At 39.9% G+C, this 21,131-nt stretch overlaps 2 protein-coding genes across 3 annotated transcripts; one reads left to right on the plus strand and one right to left on the minus strand.

Annotated features, from left to right (window-relative positions):
* Positions 1–701: 701 nt before the first annotated feature.
* LOC121910495 (TRIO and F-actin-binding protein-like) lies at positions 702–16,725 on the plus strand. Of its 2 annotated transcripts, XM_042431731.1 has the most exons (18): positions 702–865; positions 3,401–3,561; positions 6,143–6,300; positions 6,445–7,580; positions 8,585–8,724; positions 9,494–9,647; positions 9,726–9,803; positions 10,737–10,769; positions 11,005–11,073; positions 11,196–11,285; positions 11,523–11,617; positions 12,690–13,326; positions 13,479–13,713; positions 14,587–14,698; positions 14,854–15,013; positions 15,203–15,316; positions 16,121–16,207; positions 16,365–16,725. In XM_042431731.1, the coding sequence occupies exons 1-18, from the start codon at positions 737–739 to the stop codon at positions 16,509–16,511; spliced, it is 3,735 nt and encodes a 1,244-aa protein (XP_042287665.1). In that variant the 5' UTR covers positions 702–736; the 3' UTR covers positions 16,512–16,725. The 2 variants fall into 2 exon arrangements, with proteins under 2 accessions (XP_042287665.1, XP_042287672.1); XM_042431738.1 differs by lacking the exons at positions 702–865; positions 3,401–3,561; positions 6,143–6,300 and having other exon boundaries at positions 6,458–6,504; positions 6,608–7,580.
* On the minus strand, positions 16,715–20,322 carry LOC121910516 (essential MCU regulator, mitochondrial-like). The gene is made up of 3 exons (XM_042431757.1): positions 20,129–20,322; positions 17,155–17,313; positions 16,715–16,976 (listed from the first exon to the last, which is right to left on the minus strand). The coding sequence occupies exons 1-2, from the start codon at positions 20,285–20,287 to the stop codon at positions 17,176–17,178; spliced, it is 297 nt and encodes a 98-aa protein (XP_042287691.1). The 5' UTR covers positions 20,288–20,322; the 3' UTR covers positions 16,715–16,976; positions 17,155–17,175.
* Between the last annotated feature and the right edge of the window lie 809 nt (positions 20,323–21,131).

Here is a 21,131-nt window from a genome sequence, read left to right on the forward strand (position 1 = left end):
GATAGGATGCAGTCACCATATTGGACCCATGTGAGAACCAATGAATGTTTGTTTTCTGATAAAAGACCCCCAGCCAGAATAACTTGTATGATCCACCAGAACACCTCCATCCTGACGTGAAGAAACTGAGCTTTCAATGAAGGATTTAACTGTTTGAAGACTGTGGGACACGTTAATGAGGTAGATTGTCTTGTGACTTTGTTTTAGATATTTCTACGTGAAACGTGACATAGATATGTTACGCTGGAGGCTTCTCTCTATGTAATGGTGACACCATAAACTGTCACAATTTTCTGCTCAGAGGTGTAAATGTATCCCATCAATAGTGGTGTCTGTTTCAGTCAACAGGATATCATTGACTGTGCTCACAAACTTTATATTACATGTAGACATGACTCACTGAGTTCTATTTATGGTAACAGCAAAAAAAAAAAAAAATGTTTTAAACACATATTGTGTTCTGTTTATATGCAATTCAAATATAGAAATCCAGAGAGTTAACCTTTAATCCCATAGAGCCTGCATAATCCAAACTAATACATTTAGGATAGTTTTGGATTCTTATTAGTTGATATTTGTTATTCATATTATGTTAATGAACTGTTTCTAGAGCCCACCAAGAGCCTCATGGGAAATAAGACCCCACCACTTCTATTGAAAATCAATCAATCAAATGCTATTTTAATGCTGTAGTGCTGAACACTACAGATGACGGGGGAGATTCAGCAGGATCGTCATGTCTCCTCCTGTTGAGGATTATTACTGCCGCCGGTTTCAGCCCAACACCTTCGACTCTTCCCGCTGCAGCACCTGCCTGCGTCCGGCTCACATGCACCTCAGCAGCTCACAACAGGATGGTTCACAAGTATGTAATGTTCAATTGCTGTGAAATAATCTGAACAATTCAGTATTCTTAAGATCTTTATCTTATCGTCCCACAAGAGGAAACAATAAGGCAGCATAAAAATATTTTTTTAAAAACATATTCCATATAAATTCCTGGCTTTTCTGATGCTCACACTCGGCAACAAGTCGAGTAATTTTACTTACAAATAATAATATATTGTTTTAAAGAATCGTTCAACATTTTTGGAAATATCCAATTAATTTGTGAAAACGACACATAGTTGTGCCACACTGCTTGTTGGCCAGGAGCAGCGACTTCCTGAAGTTCTGTCGTCACCGTGAGGCTGTCAGGTGACCAGCAGAGACTCCAGATATCACGTGTTCAGCGGTAGCGCGAGGCCAGCTGTGTCCACCTGTCTCCAGTCTTTGTGCTAAGCTAAGCTAATCAGCGTTAGACCAATGCAAGGGTGGTGGTGAGCTGCTTTGGGTAGCTGTGATACATGAAATATGATACAGGATACTCAGTTTGAGTAATAGATCAATGAGTTTGAATGCTGACACTATTTAACACAATTTTTGTTCCTGGGTAGTAGGTGTTATTTACTAATTGTTTATGCCTAAAAAGTACAGAAAATAGCTCTTATTTCCTTTGTCTTTGTGACCAGGACAGTCATATTTTGAAACTTACCTATTTCTAATGGGGAAATGGGTGAATTTGCACATTTTCATTCACATATAGTCAGAAAAAACAACATATGAATCAAAATTAACAAGTTTTATGTTAAAATTATACAAAAGTGATGAAAAAAGATTTAGAAGTGAGTAGTTTTTCCAGATTTACGATTGTACTGTCAACCCCCAAATATAGTCTGCTATCATCCCATCCGGTTATTCATATGTTGTTTGAAGGGATTAACAGCTATTTTCCATACATTTTAGGCATAAGCAATTAGTAAATAACACTTACTACCCAGGAACAAAAAACAAGTAAAAATTTGTTATCAGAGACCAAAACACAGAAGTTTACAACTCTGGAAAGTTAATCCTCTGGCAATTAGCAAACTAAAATGTTGCTGAAATGTAGAAATACATTGTTCATGTTACAAAGTAATCTACCAGGAATGTGTGTTTGCACGTATTTGATTTGTCACCGGATGACGTCACGTTGAGCCAGGTTCAACTTTTTTTTTTCACACAGAGCTAAAGATATCTGGCTGCTGGCTGTGGCTTCATATTTAGCGTACAGATATGATCAGGCATCTATCTTTTCTTTCTTCTTTTCTTGCAAGAATGCAGATAAGTACATTTCCCAAAATGTTGACCTATTCCTTTAAGTTTGCAATAATTTAAACAGTTTGATAAATACGATCCCAGATCACATTAACTTCAATATTTGTTTTCCTGATGCTCATGATCAGCAGAGTCTAGTTATGTTCCCAGTGTACGTAGTTTTACGTCAGAATTACACATCACATATAGAGGTCAAAAAATAAAAGGTCAAGTGGTTTCACTTGACCACTGAATACAACACATCTAATAAAACTAAACCACACTGAATTGATGATGTCAACCTACAATACAATCACCAAGTGAAACTACTGTGGAGGTGGTAGAAGAATAATACAACAAGGTGGCATTTGATTCTGTATCATTAATTAATGAAAGCTCATTACAGTCCTCAGGGAATGGCCTGTAATCTGATACACTCATATGACATGTGCAAACACGTACCCTCAGACAACACTGAACCACTTGACTTAAACTATACTTCATCATTGAGAAACGTTTGTTTTTATTGCAGCTAGAACTGAAATGTTGAATTTATAATCTGAAAACAAAAGATGAGACTTTAATGTCTTTAAATCTGCACACAGTCAAGAGATCAACATTTAAATCAAGTAAAAACTTCTGTCGTCCGTCTGGTAATGAGAAGTCGAACTGAAGAAGGGATCAAGATAAAGATGAGAACGAAGTTGAGTAGGCGGTTCTGGTAATGCAAAAGCACTAGAGCAATGAAATAATGATGAGCATGACCAGAGACTAGCTTGAGTTACGTCCTGTGCAGTCTAAATATATTGGCTTAGCTGAACGAATGGAGAGAAGCAGGAGAGCAACTGAAAGCCTTGACAGCAGAAGGACGGCGAGTCGTCACAGTAAGTGAAATACGTCTCATTGTTTGGTCGGATATATGTTAGTGTCTACGGGTATAATTGAGTTGTTTTGTCTTGTATTTCCTTTAAAATATATAAAATGAGATACAGCAGATGTCAAGTAGTTGCAGTGTTATGCTTTTGTTGGCGTGTGATTCTGTGGCTGTATCATATAAAACTTAAATGTGATTATATCAAAATATGCTATTTGATAAAAGGATAAAAAAAAATCTAAATGTACATATATAATTTACAGAAACAATCAAATCAAACTGCTGCAACTGTCTCTGTTATCAAATTGACAACTGTGACTCTTTAGATTTGATCTCATTTCATGAAATTGTTTAAAATACTCAGAGATGATCAAAATGCTTAAAACTGTGTTCCTGTGCTCCACAAACCAGGAAGCTGATGATGATGATGATTGCTCCCTGTCCGAGGTGACCACAAGTGCCAGCAGCAGCAGTGATGACGTCAGCGGTGGTTGGACCTACGAGTGGAGTCTGGTCTACAGTCTGAGTCCTGAGTGGGAACTTGATATCTGTGACACTGACATACAATCCAGGTGACTGTATCCTGTAGCTTGATTTCAGAAACACTTACCAAGAACAGGCTCTCTGAGCAGTGAGCACATAGGCTATTTACCATGAAACATCACACGTTCACACAGAAAGAGACGCCTGTTTGTCTGAGAATCACTGACTGAGCTGCTTAACGTTAGCTTTGAAGCACATAACTTAGTTTGATTGTACATCACAAGTAATCTGCAGTAGAAAATGTTCTAATAAGACATTAAGTGTGTGTGTTTGTGAAAGCTATGGAGCATTTTAGCTTCTTTTAGTTCATTGTTTAAAGCTCAAAACTTTATGTTCAGTCTCAGTGCTTCCATCAACTTATTTCAACTCATACCAGGCGGCTGATTTCAGCAAAAAAGCTCTGGATCTTATGCTATCTAACCTTCCCAGCATCAAAGTTAGCAACTAGCTGGTGAACATGATGCAGCATTTAGCAGCTAAGGCACCAGATATTTCCCTCAGGGGTTGGCAGAGACCAGAAACAGAGCTAAAAGGAGAGTGACTATTGGACTTAGATTCATCAGTGGACAAGGACTGGGATAAGGATAAGGATACAGGATAAGGCTGGCTCTTTTTCTATATTTTTCTTCTTGTCAACAAATCTCATGTGCAGATCCAACTGATCCTACTGAAAAGTATTGTGTGTGCATCCAAAGCCTGATATATCATATTCCTCTGTGCCGTAGACTCCCTTTGTTGACCAAAAACTATTAAAAATATGTCAGTGAGTCACACCACTGCACTGGGAGACATGTTCTATGACAGCCACAAATACAAGAGGTACATTTTTAGATTTTTCTCATTTCCATACCCAGAAATCCTGAGCTGACTGCAATCTGCACACATTAGGCTCACGTCTAACAATAAAGCTGGTTTGGTTCATGATGCTTCATATCAAAGGATGACAAAAGCACAAGAGGGACAAAAGATCTAAATGTGGCAACGCCAGCTTTGCATTGATGCAGCACTCACTCACTGGTGTTTAGGTGGTAGTTTGCATTTCACCTGTAAATTTTATTTGGAAAAATAGGGCAAATCTAATGGATTACCATTGTGCTGTTTCCTGTTGCAGCCCTGCTTTTTTATTAAGATCAGACTGGGTGCATTTGTACAGAAAATGGTTTGAAAAAAGATCAAAACATCTGCACACTTATCTCCATTGCAAACTCCCAATTTTTTGTCTGTGCTTTCAGTCACATAGACCATCATCAGAGCCTTGTACAGCTTTAAAATTAAAAAATTCTGTTCATTGGGGTGGGCTGTCAAACTGGAGAGGGAGGCCTTTCAGATATGGCTGGCCCAGGGGTCTCCTGAAGCAGCAGATGGGTATGAAGGGCCAAAAGGGAAGCAGCTCAGGTGGTTGCTGAAGCAAAAACCCAGGTGTGGGAGGAGTTCAGGGAGGCCATGGAGAAGGACCTCCAGTTGGCCTCAGAGAAGCTCTGGCAAACCGTCAGGTGACTCAGGAAGAGGAAGCAGGGTTTAGCCCAGGCTGTTTTCAGCAGGGGTGGAGGGCTGCTGACCTTGACTGGGGACATTGTCAGATGGCGGAAGGAACACTTTGAGGATCTTCTAAACCCGCCGACATGCCCTCTATGGAGGAAGCAGAGTTGGATGACTTGGGGGAAGCCTCATTCATATCCCTGGCAGTGATCTCTGAGGTTCTTCTCTGCTTTTTGCAGATGATGTGGTTCTGTTGGCCTCAACACACCATGACCTCCATCAGGCACTGGGATGGTTTGCAGCCAAATGTGAAGCAGCTGAGATGAGAGTCAGCATGTCCAAATCTAAGGACATGGCGCTCTGCTGGAAAAAGGTGGACTGCTCCCTCTGGGTTGGGAGTGAGTTGCTGTCCCAAGTGAAGGAATTCAAATATCTTGGTGTCTTGTTCACAAGTGAAGGTATGAGGTTGAGGACATGAGGTTGACAGGTGGATCAGTGAAGCATCAGCAGTAATGTGGGTGTTGTACTTGACCATTGTGAAGGCAAAGCTCTCAATTTACCTTTCAGTCTATGTCCCAACCTTCAGCCTAGGTCACAAGCTTTGGGAATGAGTTTCCTTCGGAGAGTGTCTGGGCTCAGCGTTAGAGATAGGGTGAGGAGCTTGGACATTTGGGGGGAGCTTGGAGTAGAGCCGCTGCTCCTTCGCATCGAAAGGAGCCAGCTGAGGTGGTTTGGGCATCTGGTAAGGATGCCTCCTGTACGACTCCCTCTAGAGGTGTACCAGGCACGTCGAACTGGTAGGAGACCCTGGGGCAGACCCAGAATATGCTGGAGGGACTACATATCTCTTCTGGCCTGGGAATGCCTTGGTATCCCCCAGGAGGAGCTGGAGGGTGTTGCTGGGGTGAAGGATGTCTGGGTTTCTTTACTCAGTCTGATGCCAGCCTGTCCCGGTCCCGGATAAGTGGCGGAAAATAGATGGATGGATCTTTATCATCACATCAAATCAATTTTTAAATACTCTATAACCATCTCGGGCCTTCTGGCTGTTCAGTAAATGTACAGTATTTCACAATTGATCAGCCCCCTCACCTATATGTCTGACAACTGGCTGTGTACTTCCTCCTTCAGCTCTCCAAATCAGTGGGACTGTCCAGAGAGGAGTAGATCCCTCAGCGCAGAGAGGCACCAAAGAGATATGACCCGGTTGGACCCTTCTCCTCACCGTGGCACTGAAAGCTCCTGGATGGATGAGAGGAGGGGCAGAAACCAGTCCCGCCGGGCATCAGGTCAGTCACTGATAAACACTGCACCCTAAAACTTTAAACTTCCAATCTGTCACATAAAAGCAAAGCAGAGAAAGTCATCCATGATGTTTGTGCTCATACTCTTTGACAGGTTTTGGAATAATCACAGGCTTGTTTGATTTTCAGAGTCCAGAAGAGACAGAGAACAGGAGAGCAGCTACCTCTCTCCTGACAGAAGGGCTGATGGTGAGCGTCAGGAAATCAATAAACGGCAATATCGTTACTATGAAAGGGGGCATCCCCTCCCCAGCAATTATGTTCCGGAGCCCAAAGCCACTGTCCCCTACAGGAACGTCAACCTTGGTGTACCCTCACAGCGGAGAAACCTAGAGACATATATGCTGGAAAGTTGGAGAAGTGAATCCCCACAGAGGTACACGTACCACTCCAACTTCAGACGAGGAACTGACTCTCAGATGAATTCTCCAACACGTCACAGCTCTGTAAGCCCTGACCGATACAAGTTAACTGAATCTCCTTTGAGACACCAGAGAAGGAGCTCCCTCTCCAGGAGTCAGACTAGATCTCACGTCTCATCTCATGGCTCCTCTCACTTTCCATCACACGGTCCTTCTCGGCGTACATCAGGCAGATCCAGTCCGTCTCGCAGGAGAGGGTCTATTGGCTCTCAGGCTGCCTCACCCTCTAGAGTCACTCCTTCTCACAAGCGCACAGATTCCCTCCATTTACAGAATGGTGAATATGAAGCACAAAAGGGATGCAGCCGAGAGTCAGGGAGTCCATCACAAGCTTCAAACAAACACAGTTTGGACTCTGAGAAGCTGTATAGGAACCTGGAGTCTATCTCCCGCCGTGTCTCCTCAGCCATTCAGCAGAACTCATACAAGGGATCTCAAGCATCTCCTCGAACTAGAACAGCTGTCAACAGCTCGGTCAACACTCGTTCACACAACAGCCGTGAGGTATCACCATCTAGGGATGGCTACGGTACACACAGCCACACCCCACAGAGGGAGCTCTGCTCCAGAGACAGCAGACTCAGCCCTTCTCAAGCCTCCTGGAAGGGGTCCTCACACTCCATACTCAGCCTCCCACCTTCATGTGGTTCCTCCACATCGAGACAGGGTGCAGACTCTCAGGTGCTTGGTGGTTCACTGTCCCATGTTGCAATCACAGAAACTGATAAGGGCAATGAGGGAAATGTTCGAGTCATCGGTGACAGAAGCAGGAGCAACATAAGGCGAGGGATGGAGGCCCTGCTGATCTCTGAACCCAGGAAGGATACAGTGGAAGTAGAGGAGGTAAATGAGACAACTAAGAATATTATATAATCATTTTAACAAATGAATTGTTTGCAAGATAGGCCTTTTGAGGTGCATCATCTTGTTTTCAAGAGGGTCCTATAAAGTTTTTACATTTTACAAACTACAGGAAAAAACACAAGAAAAAAACATGATAAATTATAAATAAAAGCAACAATAAAATCAATAATTTTCAGCTGATAACAACATAATGATTATGATTATTTTTAGCATATTACCCAATCCATATATCACCCCAACTTAACCGCTTTACATACAGTTCTCCCTTCTGTTTCCCTTTAAGTGGCTTTAAAGGACAGGTTCACATTTTTTGAAGTCTGACCTAAAATAATAGTCAGATGTCCAAATGAACACTGACACATGTTTCCTCCTGTTCATACTGGCCATCAGAAGATCCCTTCATAATGCACTTTCAATGCAAAGTGATGGGGGCCAAAATCCACAGTCCACAGTCCTCCTTCTGTGCAAAAAATGTATTTAAAAGTTTATTTGAAACTAATATGCAGCCATTCAAATTAGTCAAATCAAGTCAATATCTTTCAAAGTTTGTTACTATACTTCCACCGCAGCTCAACAGAAAAACACTGTCTGAGGAAACACAAAGATGACATTTGATGCTAAAAAGCCTGTAAATATGGCAGATATCCACCTTATATGACTAACTCGGACTGCTAAAGTCTCATATAAGCTTCATGTAAACTTTTAAATGCATTTTTACACAAAATGAACAGCGAGGAAAACCTTTTTCAATGTTCATATGGACACGTGACTGTTGTTTTAAGACAGTTTTGAAAAACTGTGTACCTATCCTTTAATGTGTGGCGATAAATTGATCCAATCAAACAAAACCTTATAACAGAAAGCTTTTTTTTGTACCTGTTTTTATAGAAACTAAGGGAATAGAAAGGCAGAGCCAACCTGAGTATATTAACAAATACACTGAGGTATATGTGTTAATGCTGGTAAAACTTTCTGTTTCTGAGGTGGTGATGACGATGGAGGACTACATAATGCTGGCTGATATTCCAAAAATCCAGCTGGAGTCAGAAGAAGAGTTTCCAACACTGAGGAGGCGGAACCAGAGTCCCAGCCCATGCAGGGACCAGAGGCTCAGGACACCCAGGTAAAAAAAGTAAACTGAAACACCTTTAATTTAAGTATACTCAGTACTGTATACTGCACTCATGATTAATGCACTTAAAGTGTGCTATTTTTGATGTACTAATAATGTACTTAATATACTGGTGATATACAATTAATGCAATTAAAAATACACTGAAACACTTGAAGTTGTATTGCTTATTAGTATTTCAAGTACACTGATGTACATCTTGAGGAATAATATATATTTTATATATATTTTTCAGGCACTTAGAATTGGCACCAAATCTAATAATGTACTCATTGATATGTCATCAGTATATTTCAAGCATATTTGAGTATACTTAATTTTTACCTGGACACACAGGTTGGTAGAAGCGTATATATGGGACTGTATGATATAGTGGATTCACAGATAGTCATGACAGAAGTCCCACAAGTTTGCATTTATTCTGCATTCCTACTGTACGTGTCTCTTTAAACACTTCCTTTGGTGGCTGGGAGATAAGTGGCGCAGCAAGTACAAAAAGAAGACTCAAAAGACTTTGAAGATTTTTTTTTTCTTACCATAAGTAATTGCTTCAGTTACGGCCAAACGAAAGAAGCGTGCTGTTTAGCAGAGGTATGTCAAAGTTCAATAAGATGAAAAGGATGAAAATCAGTCTCATAGTGTGTTAGTTAATTAGTTATTTGGTTAGTTTCGTTTATTATCCTTTCAGAAATTCCTTGCGTGTCAAGTTCATGTTGTGTGTCGAAGATTTTATTTGCTTTATTCACTTTTGGTTCTGAAGGTATCAAGAGGAAATAGACATCTACAGTTCAAGGCTGGAGTCAGATGAGAGAGGAAGAGGCAGAGAGAGAGGCCGAGACAGACGAGAGAAATGTCGGGACTCTGAGAGTGGACGATCATCTCGAAGACAGTCAACAGCATCTCTTCACACACAGGTACAATTAAGTTATGGGGGACACCTTTACCATAAAGTACAACTAAATTTGTAATCCTGACTGTTCATTCTATCCAAGAGTTCAGATAATCAAAGCAGGAAGCAAAGATCTTCAGAGGCGAAGGAGCGAGCTCCTCTTGAACGTCCGCAGACACAGGTGAGCATAGTCCCATGACTTCCTGCATCTGTATGAATCACATGAGTGTTTGGAGGAAAATGGGTCATTCATACATTCATTCTAAAGCAGCTCCTTGATATTTATTTCAGCTCTTTTACCCCAGGCACCCCTCTAACAGAAGCACCTTGCACAAAAAAGCCATTAGTTAGCACTCCATGTTTAAGGGCAGCATGTTCATTTGATTTATCATCTTTATTAATAGATTCTAGGATGGTTCAAGTCGATGTATCCTGCAGTCTCAGCGCTGCTGTTTCATGCTTTAAAACTGCTGAGCCAGCAAACAGAGAGGGATGGATGATCACAGAGGGAAACATTCAAAATGTGTTATTTCCGTTTATTGAATCACATGCAACTGCACAAACATTTGTAGTAGTTCAGAAACACTCACATAGTGTAACAAGAGCATCATGTGACCTGATGATGATTTGTGACTTCCTCATTTCATCTCACATTATGCTTTTTTTTTCTTTCTTTCTCAATCTCTCTCTGTTTCCTTCTCCCTCATAATATAAACGCCGGACACCATCCATCATGCATCGTGAGTATTGTCTGTATTTTGTGCTAAAATGCTCCAACAGCACCTGTTTACTATCAAGTCCTTCTGAGCTCAATTCTTCTTTCTCTTCCTGTTTCTAAGCACCTTAAAATGATCACAGTCATAAAAACTACACCTCTTCCTTTTTTATGTTCCCATTCTGTATTATATTTCCTATTTTAACAGGCTTTAATGCTTTGTCTGCCTCTCTGTTCTACTCTCAATGACGTGGTTATCTCGCAGAGACAGAAGCTGTTCGCGTGCTAGTGACAGTTCCCATTTCCGCTTGTTTCACAGACAAGTGCGAGGCAAAGCGCCACAGAATGCCTTCTCATGCTTACTCGTAATACTTTAATTGCAGATGTTGTGACTTGAAGGGCTGGATGTCCAGACTGGATGAACATGGCAAGGTAAAAAGAAGATTTTGTAATATTTATTCTAATTAATTCAATTACTTGAATTTCCTGCTCTAATTCTTGTTGCAACCACAATCTCAGTACAAAACACCAAGAAGGAGACTCGACCCATAAACTATCCATGAAGGAGTCCACATTTACTAGTAGTGATAATACTATTAGATGTGTTTTATTCATGCACCACTAATTAATTTGATGTTGAATATCCTTACTGTGTCTTTTTTCTCAGTGGAGGAAACACTGGTTTGTTCTGATTGATGCTTCACTGAGGTACTACAGAGACTCAGAGGCTGAGGAGGTAAAATATGACTCTGTATATGACAAAAGGAGACATTTCTGATCAGTTTTATTTCATTCTTCCTTGATGTAGTGTTTTGGTTATAAGCTGTCTAACTTTAAGCTCTTCTTGTTGTGTTGCAGTCAGACGATTTGGACGGAGAGATCGACCTGACATCCTGTGTGAACGTATCAGACTGTGATGTGGAGAAGAACTATGGACTGCAGATACAAGTGTGTATTTACTTGTGTTTTGCTCATTGTGTTGTACAGTACAACCAGACAGATGGACAGTAAGACATCCCCCCCTCACCTCCTCCTTCCCTCATTTCCACATCAATTACATGTTTGGCTGCTTCCTGTTTAACAGTGTGTGTGTGTGTGTGTGTGTGTGTGTGTGTGTGTGTGTGTGTGTGTGTGTGTGTGTGTGTGTGTGTGTGTGTGTTTGCTCTGTCTTTTGATCTCCTCCAGACAAAGAGGGCAGTGTTCACTCTTTCTGCTATGACCTCCAGAATACGGCGGAACTGGGTGAAGTTACTAAAGCAGGCGATCCATAACAACACACAGTGAGTCTTAGAGTCTGCTATAAACTATAACCAGCTGCAAAACAAACTGACTTAACTTGTCTGACATGGCCTACATTGCAATACTGTATACAGTCAATACCGTCTGTTCAATCTCATTTCAATTTGCTAACATAGAAACATAAAATCATGACAAACTATTTAATCACACACATAGAAGCAATATTATAAACATTAAAAATATATTTATGTAAAGATAAAAAAAAATAGATAAATAAAAGATAAATAATAGAAGAGTTAAAGGCAGTGGATGTCCAACACTAAAAAGAAAAATTATATATATAAAAAAGTGTGTGTGCACATTTATTGGTCTGTACACAGATTAAACTGATTGGTTACGTTGAGTCTTATAGCTTCAGGAATAAAATCAATATATTTCTTCTTTCGTATATACACACATTTATATGAAAGAAGAAATTACACCAAATAAATCCATTTTTTTGTAATTTATAATTTTTTATTATTTTCTACTCCAATATATGCCCAGGTATTCAACAATACAATAAATTAATATACAGTGTGTGTACAATATATGTATATATATATACATTTATATACATACATGTACATCTCATATATATACATACATACATATGTGTAGGTACTTTTAAGTTCAACTGCACTTGTTGACAAAATAATTTTACTTCAAGGTCCTTTTAGTAGCTATTCTGGAGCTTTTGTTCATAATTACTGTAAAATAATAAATAAAACTGCGACTTGGGGTGATTCTTACAGAACCTGCAATCATTTGATCTGTCATAAGATATTATTAATTAATGATAATTAGTTTGTACAAATTACAAACAGGACATCCTACATGATGAACATCTGATGTTTATCATGTTATTAAGTTATGATTAAGCAAAATATATTAAAATCTTGAATCTAATTAAAAAAAAAAAAAACAGATGTTCCAAAGACCTTAAAATTCCTGAAGACCATGAAGAAATGCAGATGTGAGTGATTGGGTGGTCTGTCTGCAGTGAAGCCCCTCTATCATCTTTCTTCTGATGTGTAACACTACCCTCCTGTCTTTCCCTCATTCTGCTCTCAGCAAATCAGGCACCGGCAGCGAGAAAAACAACCCCCTCTCCCGGAGACCGTCGTCATGCCAACCCCCTGCTCGGTTCACCTGTAAGGACTCCGGCTTTCAACCTCCGAGTTCCTCCACCGCAGCTGCAAACTCCCATCAGGCCGACCACCAGCACCAGGCTGCAGACAGGGATCTGGACGCGGACGTGTCTCCGGCCACTCAGAGGGAAGAAGGGGAGGGCTGGGACCGCGAGCAAGCCAAGCGATTGGAGGAGAGGAACAAGTGGTTTGAGGAGGGGATCCACTTCGGTGAGATGGGAAGCAGGTGGGACTTAATGGAGCTGAAAAAGGGGAGTATACCTGTGCCTGTAATTGAAACCATGGACTCAGAGGTCAACAGGAAGTGGACAGAATTTGAGAGGCTGTCGTTTAGGGACATGAGCGCGCAGTCTCTCATTGGAACCCAGGCTTATGAGTCAAGCACCCCACAGCCATCCCAGTCTCTTGTTAGCCCTCAGACTTACCAATCGAGCCCCGGAGAGGCCGAACAGTCTGTCACCGGGTCGCAAACTGATACATCAAGCTCAAAGGGGGCTCTTCCATCTTTAAACAGTGCCCAAACCATTCAAACAAATAAAGCTGAAGCCCTTCAGAAGGAGGTAAGAAAGAAATTACATTCACTGCATTAAAACATGTGATGCAACTGTCTTCAGTGCAAGAACATCACGTTGATTTCCAGAAGTGAAAGCCATAAGCATGATCCCCACTTCTCTCCATCTCTTCTTTCACTATCTGCAAATCCATCTCCCAGGCCCTCTCTCTTCGAAAGCAAGTGGAGAGCATTAAGAGGGAGCGCACAGCCATGGGGATAGAGGTGGACAGCCCGTGCAGCCCCGGGGCCCCCTGTAGGGCCAGGCTGGAAGCCATGGAAGCAGCCCATCGGAAAGCACTGCAGGAGCTGCAGGAGAAGCACACTCAGGAGATCAGGGAGCTGGAGGGAGAGAGAGACAAGATGCTGCAGGAGGAGAGCCAAGCAGCTGCTAAAGGTAAGACACAATGTGGTATCAAGCAACGGGTCGGTCACGAGGTACAATGTGATACAAATCCTGCTAAGTTAAGGGCTTGTTTCATTTTAGAAGATAATTTCTGTTTAGGTGCTTTCAATACTTTAACCATTCTCTCCTGTATATTTTAGATTTTGAACCTCAATCTCCTTATAAATAAACTATTCTCTACTGTTTCTATACTTTACACTGTCATATCAGAAGATGTGACTCTTGCCAAGATGACTGCTTATACCTTTACCTCACAATCCACTCTCTAGCAGTCCAAATGCTACTGTTTTCTTTATATATAAAAACACTTTTATTCATATGCAAGACACTGATTGATTAACTGCAATCTTTTACAATCAGAGGAGCCTCTGTGGAGGTTTTAAATATCTGGGATTTGTGACTTTAACTTCAGAGAAATGCTATTAATATATATATTAAAAAAAAAACATGTAAAGATTACAGCAGAGAATATTAGTCATAAAATTAAAAGGAATTTACAGAAAAACAAAAGAGAACTACGACTTAAATAGCAAAAACAAAGCTTTCTATATTGTAAGTGATCCTTGCCAACCATTGAAAATCAAATTTGAGGTTTTACCCTCAAGGATGTGTTATAGACAAGCAAGAGCCGACGAGATATGTACAGCAAACTGCACTTTCCAAATGTAATATATATATAATAGAATATGAACTGTATACCCTCATCATGCTTCTTTCTTTAAACCCATCTCTGTATTAAATGATTTTTACAACTTGATTTATGTCTTTTAAAGTCATGTTGTTTATTGATGCTATACTATCATCATATCTTGTTTTTAACACTGACAGTTAAGTTCCTAATTAATAAGTAACGGATCATTACAGCTATGGAGGCGCTGAGAGCAGCTCACAGAGAGGAGCTGGAGAGAGAGGTGGAAAAGGCCAGGAGGTTGTCTGGGGGAGCCGCACACGTGGACGCTTCATACAGAGGGCACATGTAAGTTTATTACTGGCGTCCTGTTATCATGATGGCAGTGTTCTCCATCTCACAGCCTCTCGCTGCAGGCTTAAGATGTTCTACACTCAACCGTGACCCCTTGCATGATAGTGCGTTATAATTTACTCCATAACTCGTGTGTTTGTGCGTGTCAGGCCCCAGGCGGACGTCTTGCACAGTGAGTTAGATGTTCTGTCAGAACGCTACTCTCAGAAGTGCCTGGAGCTGAGCCGCACCGAGCAGAGCAGCAAGAGCAGAGAGACTGAGCTGGGATGCAAAGAGAGGGAGCTGCGGCAGCTCAAGAGAGAGAACCAGGTTTATAAAGATATCTGATTTGATTCTGTTTAAATATAATAACATGCAGAATGTAAGATAATTCCCATCAAATTCATGTCTTTTTGATTTTATATGGTTAAATCAAGAAGGAAATGTGACAAGCTTGAACATAATTAAGCATACAAGTTCTTCATACAAGGAAAGACAAACATTCTCTTTTTTTTTCAGGAGCTTAAGGCCAAGCTGGCGGAAGAGATTAGCCGCATGCGTTATTTCATCACAGGACAGAGGTCAGACGTGGTGTCTACTGGCAGCACCGAGCGCACTGCTTCGGAAGTAGAGGTACTGATGGTAATTAGTTCATTGTCTGTAGATTAGAGCCTATGTAATGATGTATAACACTAAACCTCTAGCTGCAATTTCATTTCATGCACCTGAAATAGTAACTTGAAGAATGAATGTTTGGGGAGACAGAGAGCCATATGTGACGTATGTGCAGCGGGATTTTGAACCTAATTTAATAAAACAAATTGATCAGGCCATTTTCACTGAATGAGCCTCGTATCCTCAGTAATGGCTCCCTGTCGCAACATTATCACCCTTTTCTTTTTTTTCTAGTGGCCTCATTTGTGTTGTGCATCTGTGATTGGTCCCATTCTAGCGCAGCACACACTGCCATCTAGTGTCTGAACTACAGAGCATGTTGCAGAATACCAACATCACTAGTGCACAGAAAGCTTTTATGGATACATTTCCTCAAATACCACACTAGCAGTGGAAGACTTTTTACTTAAGTAAAAGTTGTTATACATAAGTGTAAAAAAGCTCTATTACAAATAAATGTTATTAAATAAGTATTATCAGTGAAATGGAATTTAAGTGTCAGTAAAAGTATTTGTTATGCAAACGAATGTTGTAAAATATTCTATTATTGGGTTTTTTGTTATTGATGTATTAATGTATATTTATCATTTTACTGTTGTATTTGATCAAGTTAGAGCTCATTTTAGCAACATTACATGCTGATAGGTAGATTAATCTGTGACTATGTGTCATATTTTATAAATTGATCACACAGTTCAGTACTTGAGGATAGTTTCCCAGAGATATACTGCTAGTAGTAAAATTTCACATTTTGTCTTTCAGACGCTATTAAGAGCCAAAGAAAATGAGGTGCAGTATCTTAAGAAAGAAATCAGCTGTCTACAGAGTGAAGTCCAGTCTCTTACTAAGGTATGTTTCACACATTTTGAACTGCTCTGTATGTCAATAAATCCAAATATACACTGCCACTTTATCTACATTTACAACTTTGATTTAAACTATCTTGCCAGTCCTTTCCTGCTTTACTCTGACATGTCTACCATGTTTCTCCTGACCCTTGCTTTAGGATAAGGAGGCAGCTTATGAGCGTTATAAAGAGGCCTACGTAGAGCTGAGTGACATGAAGGGTCGTAGCCAGTTGGAGAAAATCTCCCTCAATGAACACTTGAGACTGGCGAATGCTGCGCTACAGGAGGGGGCGAGAGACACCTGACCGATGAAGACAACTGTTAGAAATGACCTTTAAGGACAAAGAAAGTCAGCCAGTAGAAAACATAAACAATTATATTATAAGTGTTGTTATGGTTCTGGCTGATAAATTATTTAGAGAGCTTGTTGTAACTTTTATGATTATGTATTAAATGGAAATCACCATTGAAAGACTGTTTTCTGTTCAAATGAAATAACAACAAGTGTTTTTTTCCATGTGTATTGACTCACTTTATTGAGTTGACAAGACACAAACATGCAAACAAGAGTGAAGGCATAACTAGTAGTTTTGATAGCCTCACATGATATGAGATTTCTTAAAAATGGTTTTTGAAAACAAGATAAATAGCAGAAGAGAGAGGAAACAGATGGGTGGAGGTAGAGGGATGCATTTGGAAGTCAAAGTGGCCCATCTTCTCCATCTTTCTTGTGCCGGCTGGTTTGCTTCAGGTTAGTATTGCAAAGCATCCTGTGGATATAAATAAAAGAAATATTAATTCATCAGCTGTCAACTGTCAACAGTTATCATTACTGCACCACTTTACGTTCAGCTGACACACCCTTCAAACAAGGGTGAGATTGAGAGTAAAAACGTCCAAGCAACAGTGTTTAAAGTGATGTGAGGCTAACGTGCACTTTGACTTTACCATTTATATTCTCCAGTCAGCTTAGTCATCGTCGTCGTCATCTTCAGGGACGAAGATGTCATGCTCCTCCAGGAGAGCGGCAAAGTTCTTGCTGATCAGAGTTCCCACATACAGGAAAGGCACCACCACTGCTGTCATACGGATGAGACCGAACGCCGTCTGGAGAACAAAAGGAGGAAACGTGACTTTAAAATTAAAAGGTTAATCCGAGGAGGAGCACATGAATTGATTACTATTACTGCTACATATTACAATGCTTAAATCCCCGTGTGGACTGACATCCATCAGTAAGACCACCAGAACCCTAAAACACCGCAGCACTATCAGAAATAATGTAACAACTAGTCCTGTGGCTGTACAACAAACAACACTTTCACTCTCGGATACGTGGGGATTGAGGTTTTAAAACATCCATGCAGAGGGCGAGACACTGACTCTATGCTCCTAAAACATGAACTAGTTTGGATACATACACTGGGCACTTTGGCCCCAGAAGGCCTTAATGAGGACTTCAACATTAGACTATTAGGTATATCATGTCTCTAACAGTAATGTTGCCATTCTGTATGTTCTGTCGCCTTTTCAGAGTGTTTTTATGGTGTTACATTTTTCCTTGGTCAAAATTAGAGATATTTTCCTTAGTTGGAGGAGCTACAAACTATTGGGGATACATGAGTTGTAGATACTGTAATCGTTTTTATATATATATATATATATATATATATATATATAAATATAAGTCAGTGTATATGTAAAATATGAAATGAAAGGTTTGCTACAATTTGATTGATGGCAATTTGCAACAATAGTATGGGCTATGAGTATTTAAGATGGTGATTCTGTATTTATCAGAAGTTTGAGGCGGAGCCTTGTGCTTGAAATGTCACAACAGAAAATAAAAAGTCCTTCAAACTGGAGCTATTTGATGCGTGATGAATAAATCTCACACTGCAGTTTGCTCCAAGATAGTTTGATAGTTAGGTTATGCTAAAGCTAAAAAAGTGTCTAATCTTCAAAAGCTGTTACACATTACAATTCATAAAGGCTCTGTACTGCAATTACATAATACATTTTCAGGTTCAAAACTGTGATTATCTACTATGAAATCAAAGCATTTCAAATGCTGAGAGTCCAACCAACGCTGAACTATCAACCAGGTAAAGCCAGTTAATCCCCCAGGAGCCCCAGAACCACAAGGACCCTGAAAGTTACATTTACATGATGTTTGCGAGATGCTACAAAGTAACGTACAAAATGAGGAGCAATCCAAGCCGCAGTAGATGAAGGGGAAGCTTTCAAGAATAAGCGCTGCAACATTTAACTCCAAGTTCCACCTGACACAAGTAGCACAAGACTACAGGTGCATGAAGTTACACATAAATGCACAGCAAGTTACTTTTCTTTAGAGAGAGATAAATAGGAGTGGAGAGGTGAAGAGAGAAAAGAGTATGACTAATGATTAGTAAATACTCTCGGCAGAGGTAGGTCTTTAAGCATTTACTGAGGAGAGAGGAATCCTGAGTTACGAAACTTGTTTCACCACCAAGGAAACTCACAGGAGAAGAGTTTGGATTGAGATTTCCTGCCTTACAGTGACAGTAGGCCTGGATGTATGAAGCATTAGTGACTTTTTATGAGTGGCAACAAGGAGCCAGTGGAGAGTGATAAAAAAAAAGTGGACTGACGAGCTGTTTTTGGCTGGTTGGTTTTTTAAATCAAAATCTAGTTTAAAAACCTTCATTATCTCAATTAATATTCCTTAACCCACTGAAGGTTAAAGGATAGGTTCACAGTTTTTCAAGTCTGTCTTAAAACAACAGTCAGGTGCTCAAATGGACACTGAAAGAGGTTTTCTTTGCTGTAATAATTCCTCCTGTTCATACTGGCTATTAAAAGATCCCCTTCAAATGTGCTTTCAATGGAAGTGATGAAGGCTAAAATCAAAGTAATTTTGCGCAGAAATACACTTAAAGTTGATCTGAAGCTTATGTTCAGCTTCAGCAGTCTGAGTTAGTCATATCAAGTGGATATCTGCCACATTTAGTCTTTTAAGCATCAAATTCCCTCTTTGTGTTTCCTCGGACAGTGTTTCCCTGTTGAGCTGCGGTGGACGTATAGTAACAAAAAGAGGGACTTTGGCACTAAAAGACTACAACTTTGAAAGATATCTACTTAATTTGACTCATTTAGATGGCTGAAACTTCATATTAGCTTCAGATTAACTATTAAATAGTCTACATTTTGGCCCCCATCACTCACTCTCTAAGTACATTATGAAGGGATCTTCTAATGGTCAGTATGAAGAGGAGTAATGATTACAAACAGAAAAAACATCCTTTAAAGACCTTCCTCATCTCAGCATACATTTTGTTACCCGCAGCAGCTTAATCCAGTCATCTCTAAATGGTTCTGGACAACATAGTTCTTTCCATTTGAAGGCCATTTTCCTGTTTTGATGCAGCTATACTATGATATCGGGTAAATTAAAGGATAAAATGGATTTTCCATTTATCTGAGTACAATATAGTAACTTGACCTACACATAAAAAATTTCACAAGGACTAAAACATTCAGATGTTAGGTAGCACAAGTATGAACATATATTCTTCATTTCGACGTTTTTTGCCTTAACAACAATGCACACCTAAATGTGTTGTGTTTAGGTCACATTACTCGCCAAATAAAACAATTCTTCATCTTCTGATCATACAATTATTTCAACTGCCTGCATAAAATGTCCACTTTAATCAAAAATGTCACTTGAGCTGACAAAATCTGGGGATAATTATAATTATTTCCTGAAAGTGCTTCTACGCTTGCGTAAACGCGCGCTCATTGGCTGACTTGACTAACCCTACGCGTGTCCTGCCTTTCTATTGGCCATAGCTGCTGTCAGTCCCGCCCTCGGTGTCAATCATATTTTCTTAGGTGTTTTCACCTTTTTTCAGCTCGGAAACGACGGCAGAAAACTTACTTTATCCGGTTTCGGTAGGATTGCCCCCGACGGCGTTGATACTGCGTTTCGGGTTTGAGTCGTCCTCGATATGTTTGATGTTTTCAAGCCGGTGTTGCGGCTCAGTATCGTCGTATTTTTGGAGAGCCGCAGTGGCAGCCGCAGTAGACCCGTCGCCATTTTTCCCTGTGGTGTAGTGATAGAGAGGGCGGGACCTGCGGGACTATGATGGGTGTGTTTGACAGAAAACTGATAAGATGCTACTATGGAAAACAATTATTTGTTTGGATTCCCTGATTATGAAAGCAATCTCTGTTCGCAGTGTTGTTTGATTAATTTGCTTTCCATTTTAATCAAATTTTATATTCACGAATCCAAATCCTTAGGCAAACGCCAGACTTCTCTATAAACAATATATTTCTTCAATATCTAAACGTACAAACAACATCAACAACAAAACGTACTGTAAGCTTTACAAGATATTTATTTAACTATTTTATTTTTACAACGGTTAGTCCCCCTGGCATGTTTGTAATTGTAGACTCACTCTGTATACACAAGGTGCTGAAAACTTGTATACTTGTTTCAATTAAGCTGTTTTAAAAAGAATGAAAAAGGTGAAACAAACAAAAAAACATTTTGATACATCAATAGCATTTATTAGTTATAAACATGAAGTTAAACACTGCGTGGTGTGGCAGCTCTGACGGACTCGGTTCAAAAACAAAGTTGACGTCACAAGCTGCCATGTAATTTATTTAATTTTTCGAAAATATCTTTTATTTGCTTTATTTACAACAAAGATGTAGACCTACAACAACAGTCATACAAAAACATATTATGTGGTGAAAACAAAGGCCAGGGGAGTCCATTCATTTAAGTCAATTTTGAAGTTCAATAAAAAATTAATTTAAAATAAGTTTTCTTCACATCTTTAAATGACTGTTTAATTACAGATGTAACTGTTTGAGTTGGAAGATAACACGGTGAAAGCAGCGTTTGGAGCCAGTTTATCTTGTGTATG

Source organism: Thunnus maccoyii, chromosome 2 (genome assembly GCF_910596095.1).
Source record: "Thunnus maccoyii chromosome 2, fThuMac1.1, whole genome shotgun sequence".
In the NCBI taxonomy this organism is placed as follows: Eukaryota; Metazoa; Chordata; class Actinopteri; order Scombriformes; family Scombridae; genus Thunnus; species Thunnus maccoyii.

Coding starts and splice junctions, on each gene's coding strand:
- LOC121910495 (XM_042431731.1), top strand. CDS start 737: ATGTCTCCTCCTGTTGAGGATTATTACTGCCGCCGGTTTCAGCCCAAC. Junction 11,618..12,689: donor GCGATCCATAACAACACACA/GTGAGTCTTAGA, acceptor TTCTGCTCTCAG/CAAATCAGGCACCGGCAGCG. Junction 15,317..16,120: donor GCACTGCTTCGGAAGTAGAG/GTACTGATGGTA, acceptor TTTGTCTTTCAG/ACGCTATTAAGAGCCAAAGA.
- LOC121910516 (XM_042431757.1), bottom strand. CDS start 20,287: ATGGCGACGGGTCTACTGCGGCTGCCACTGCGGCTCTCCAAAAATACG. Junction 17,314..20,128: donor TCCTACCGAAACCGGATAAA/GTAAGTTTTCTG, acceptor TTTGTTCTCCAG/ACGGCGTTCGGTCTCATCCG.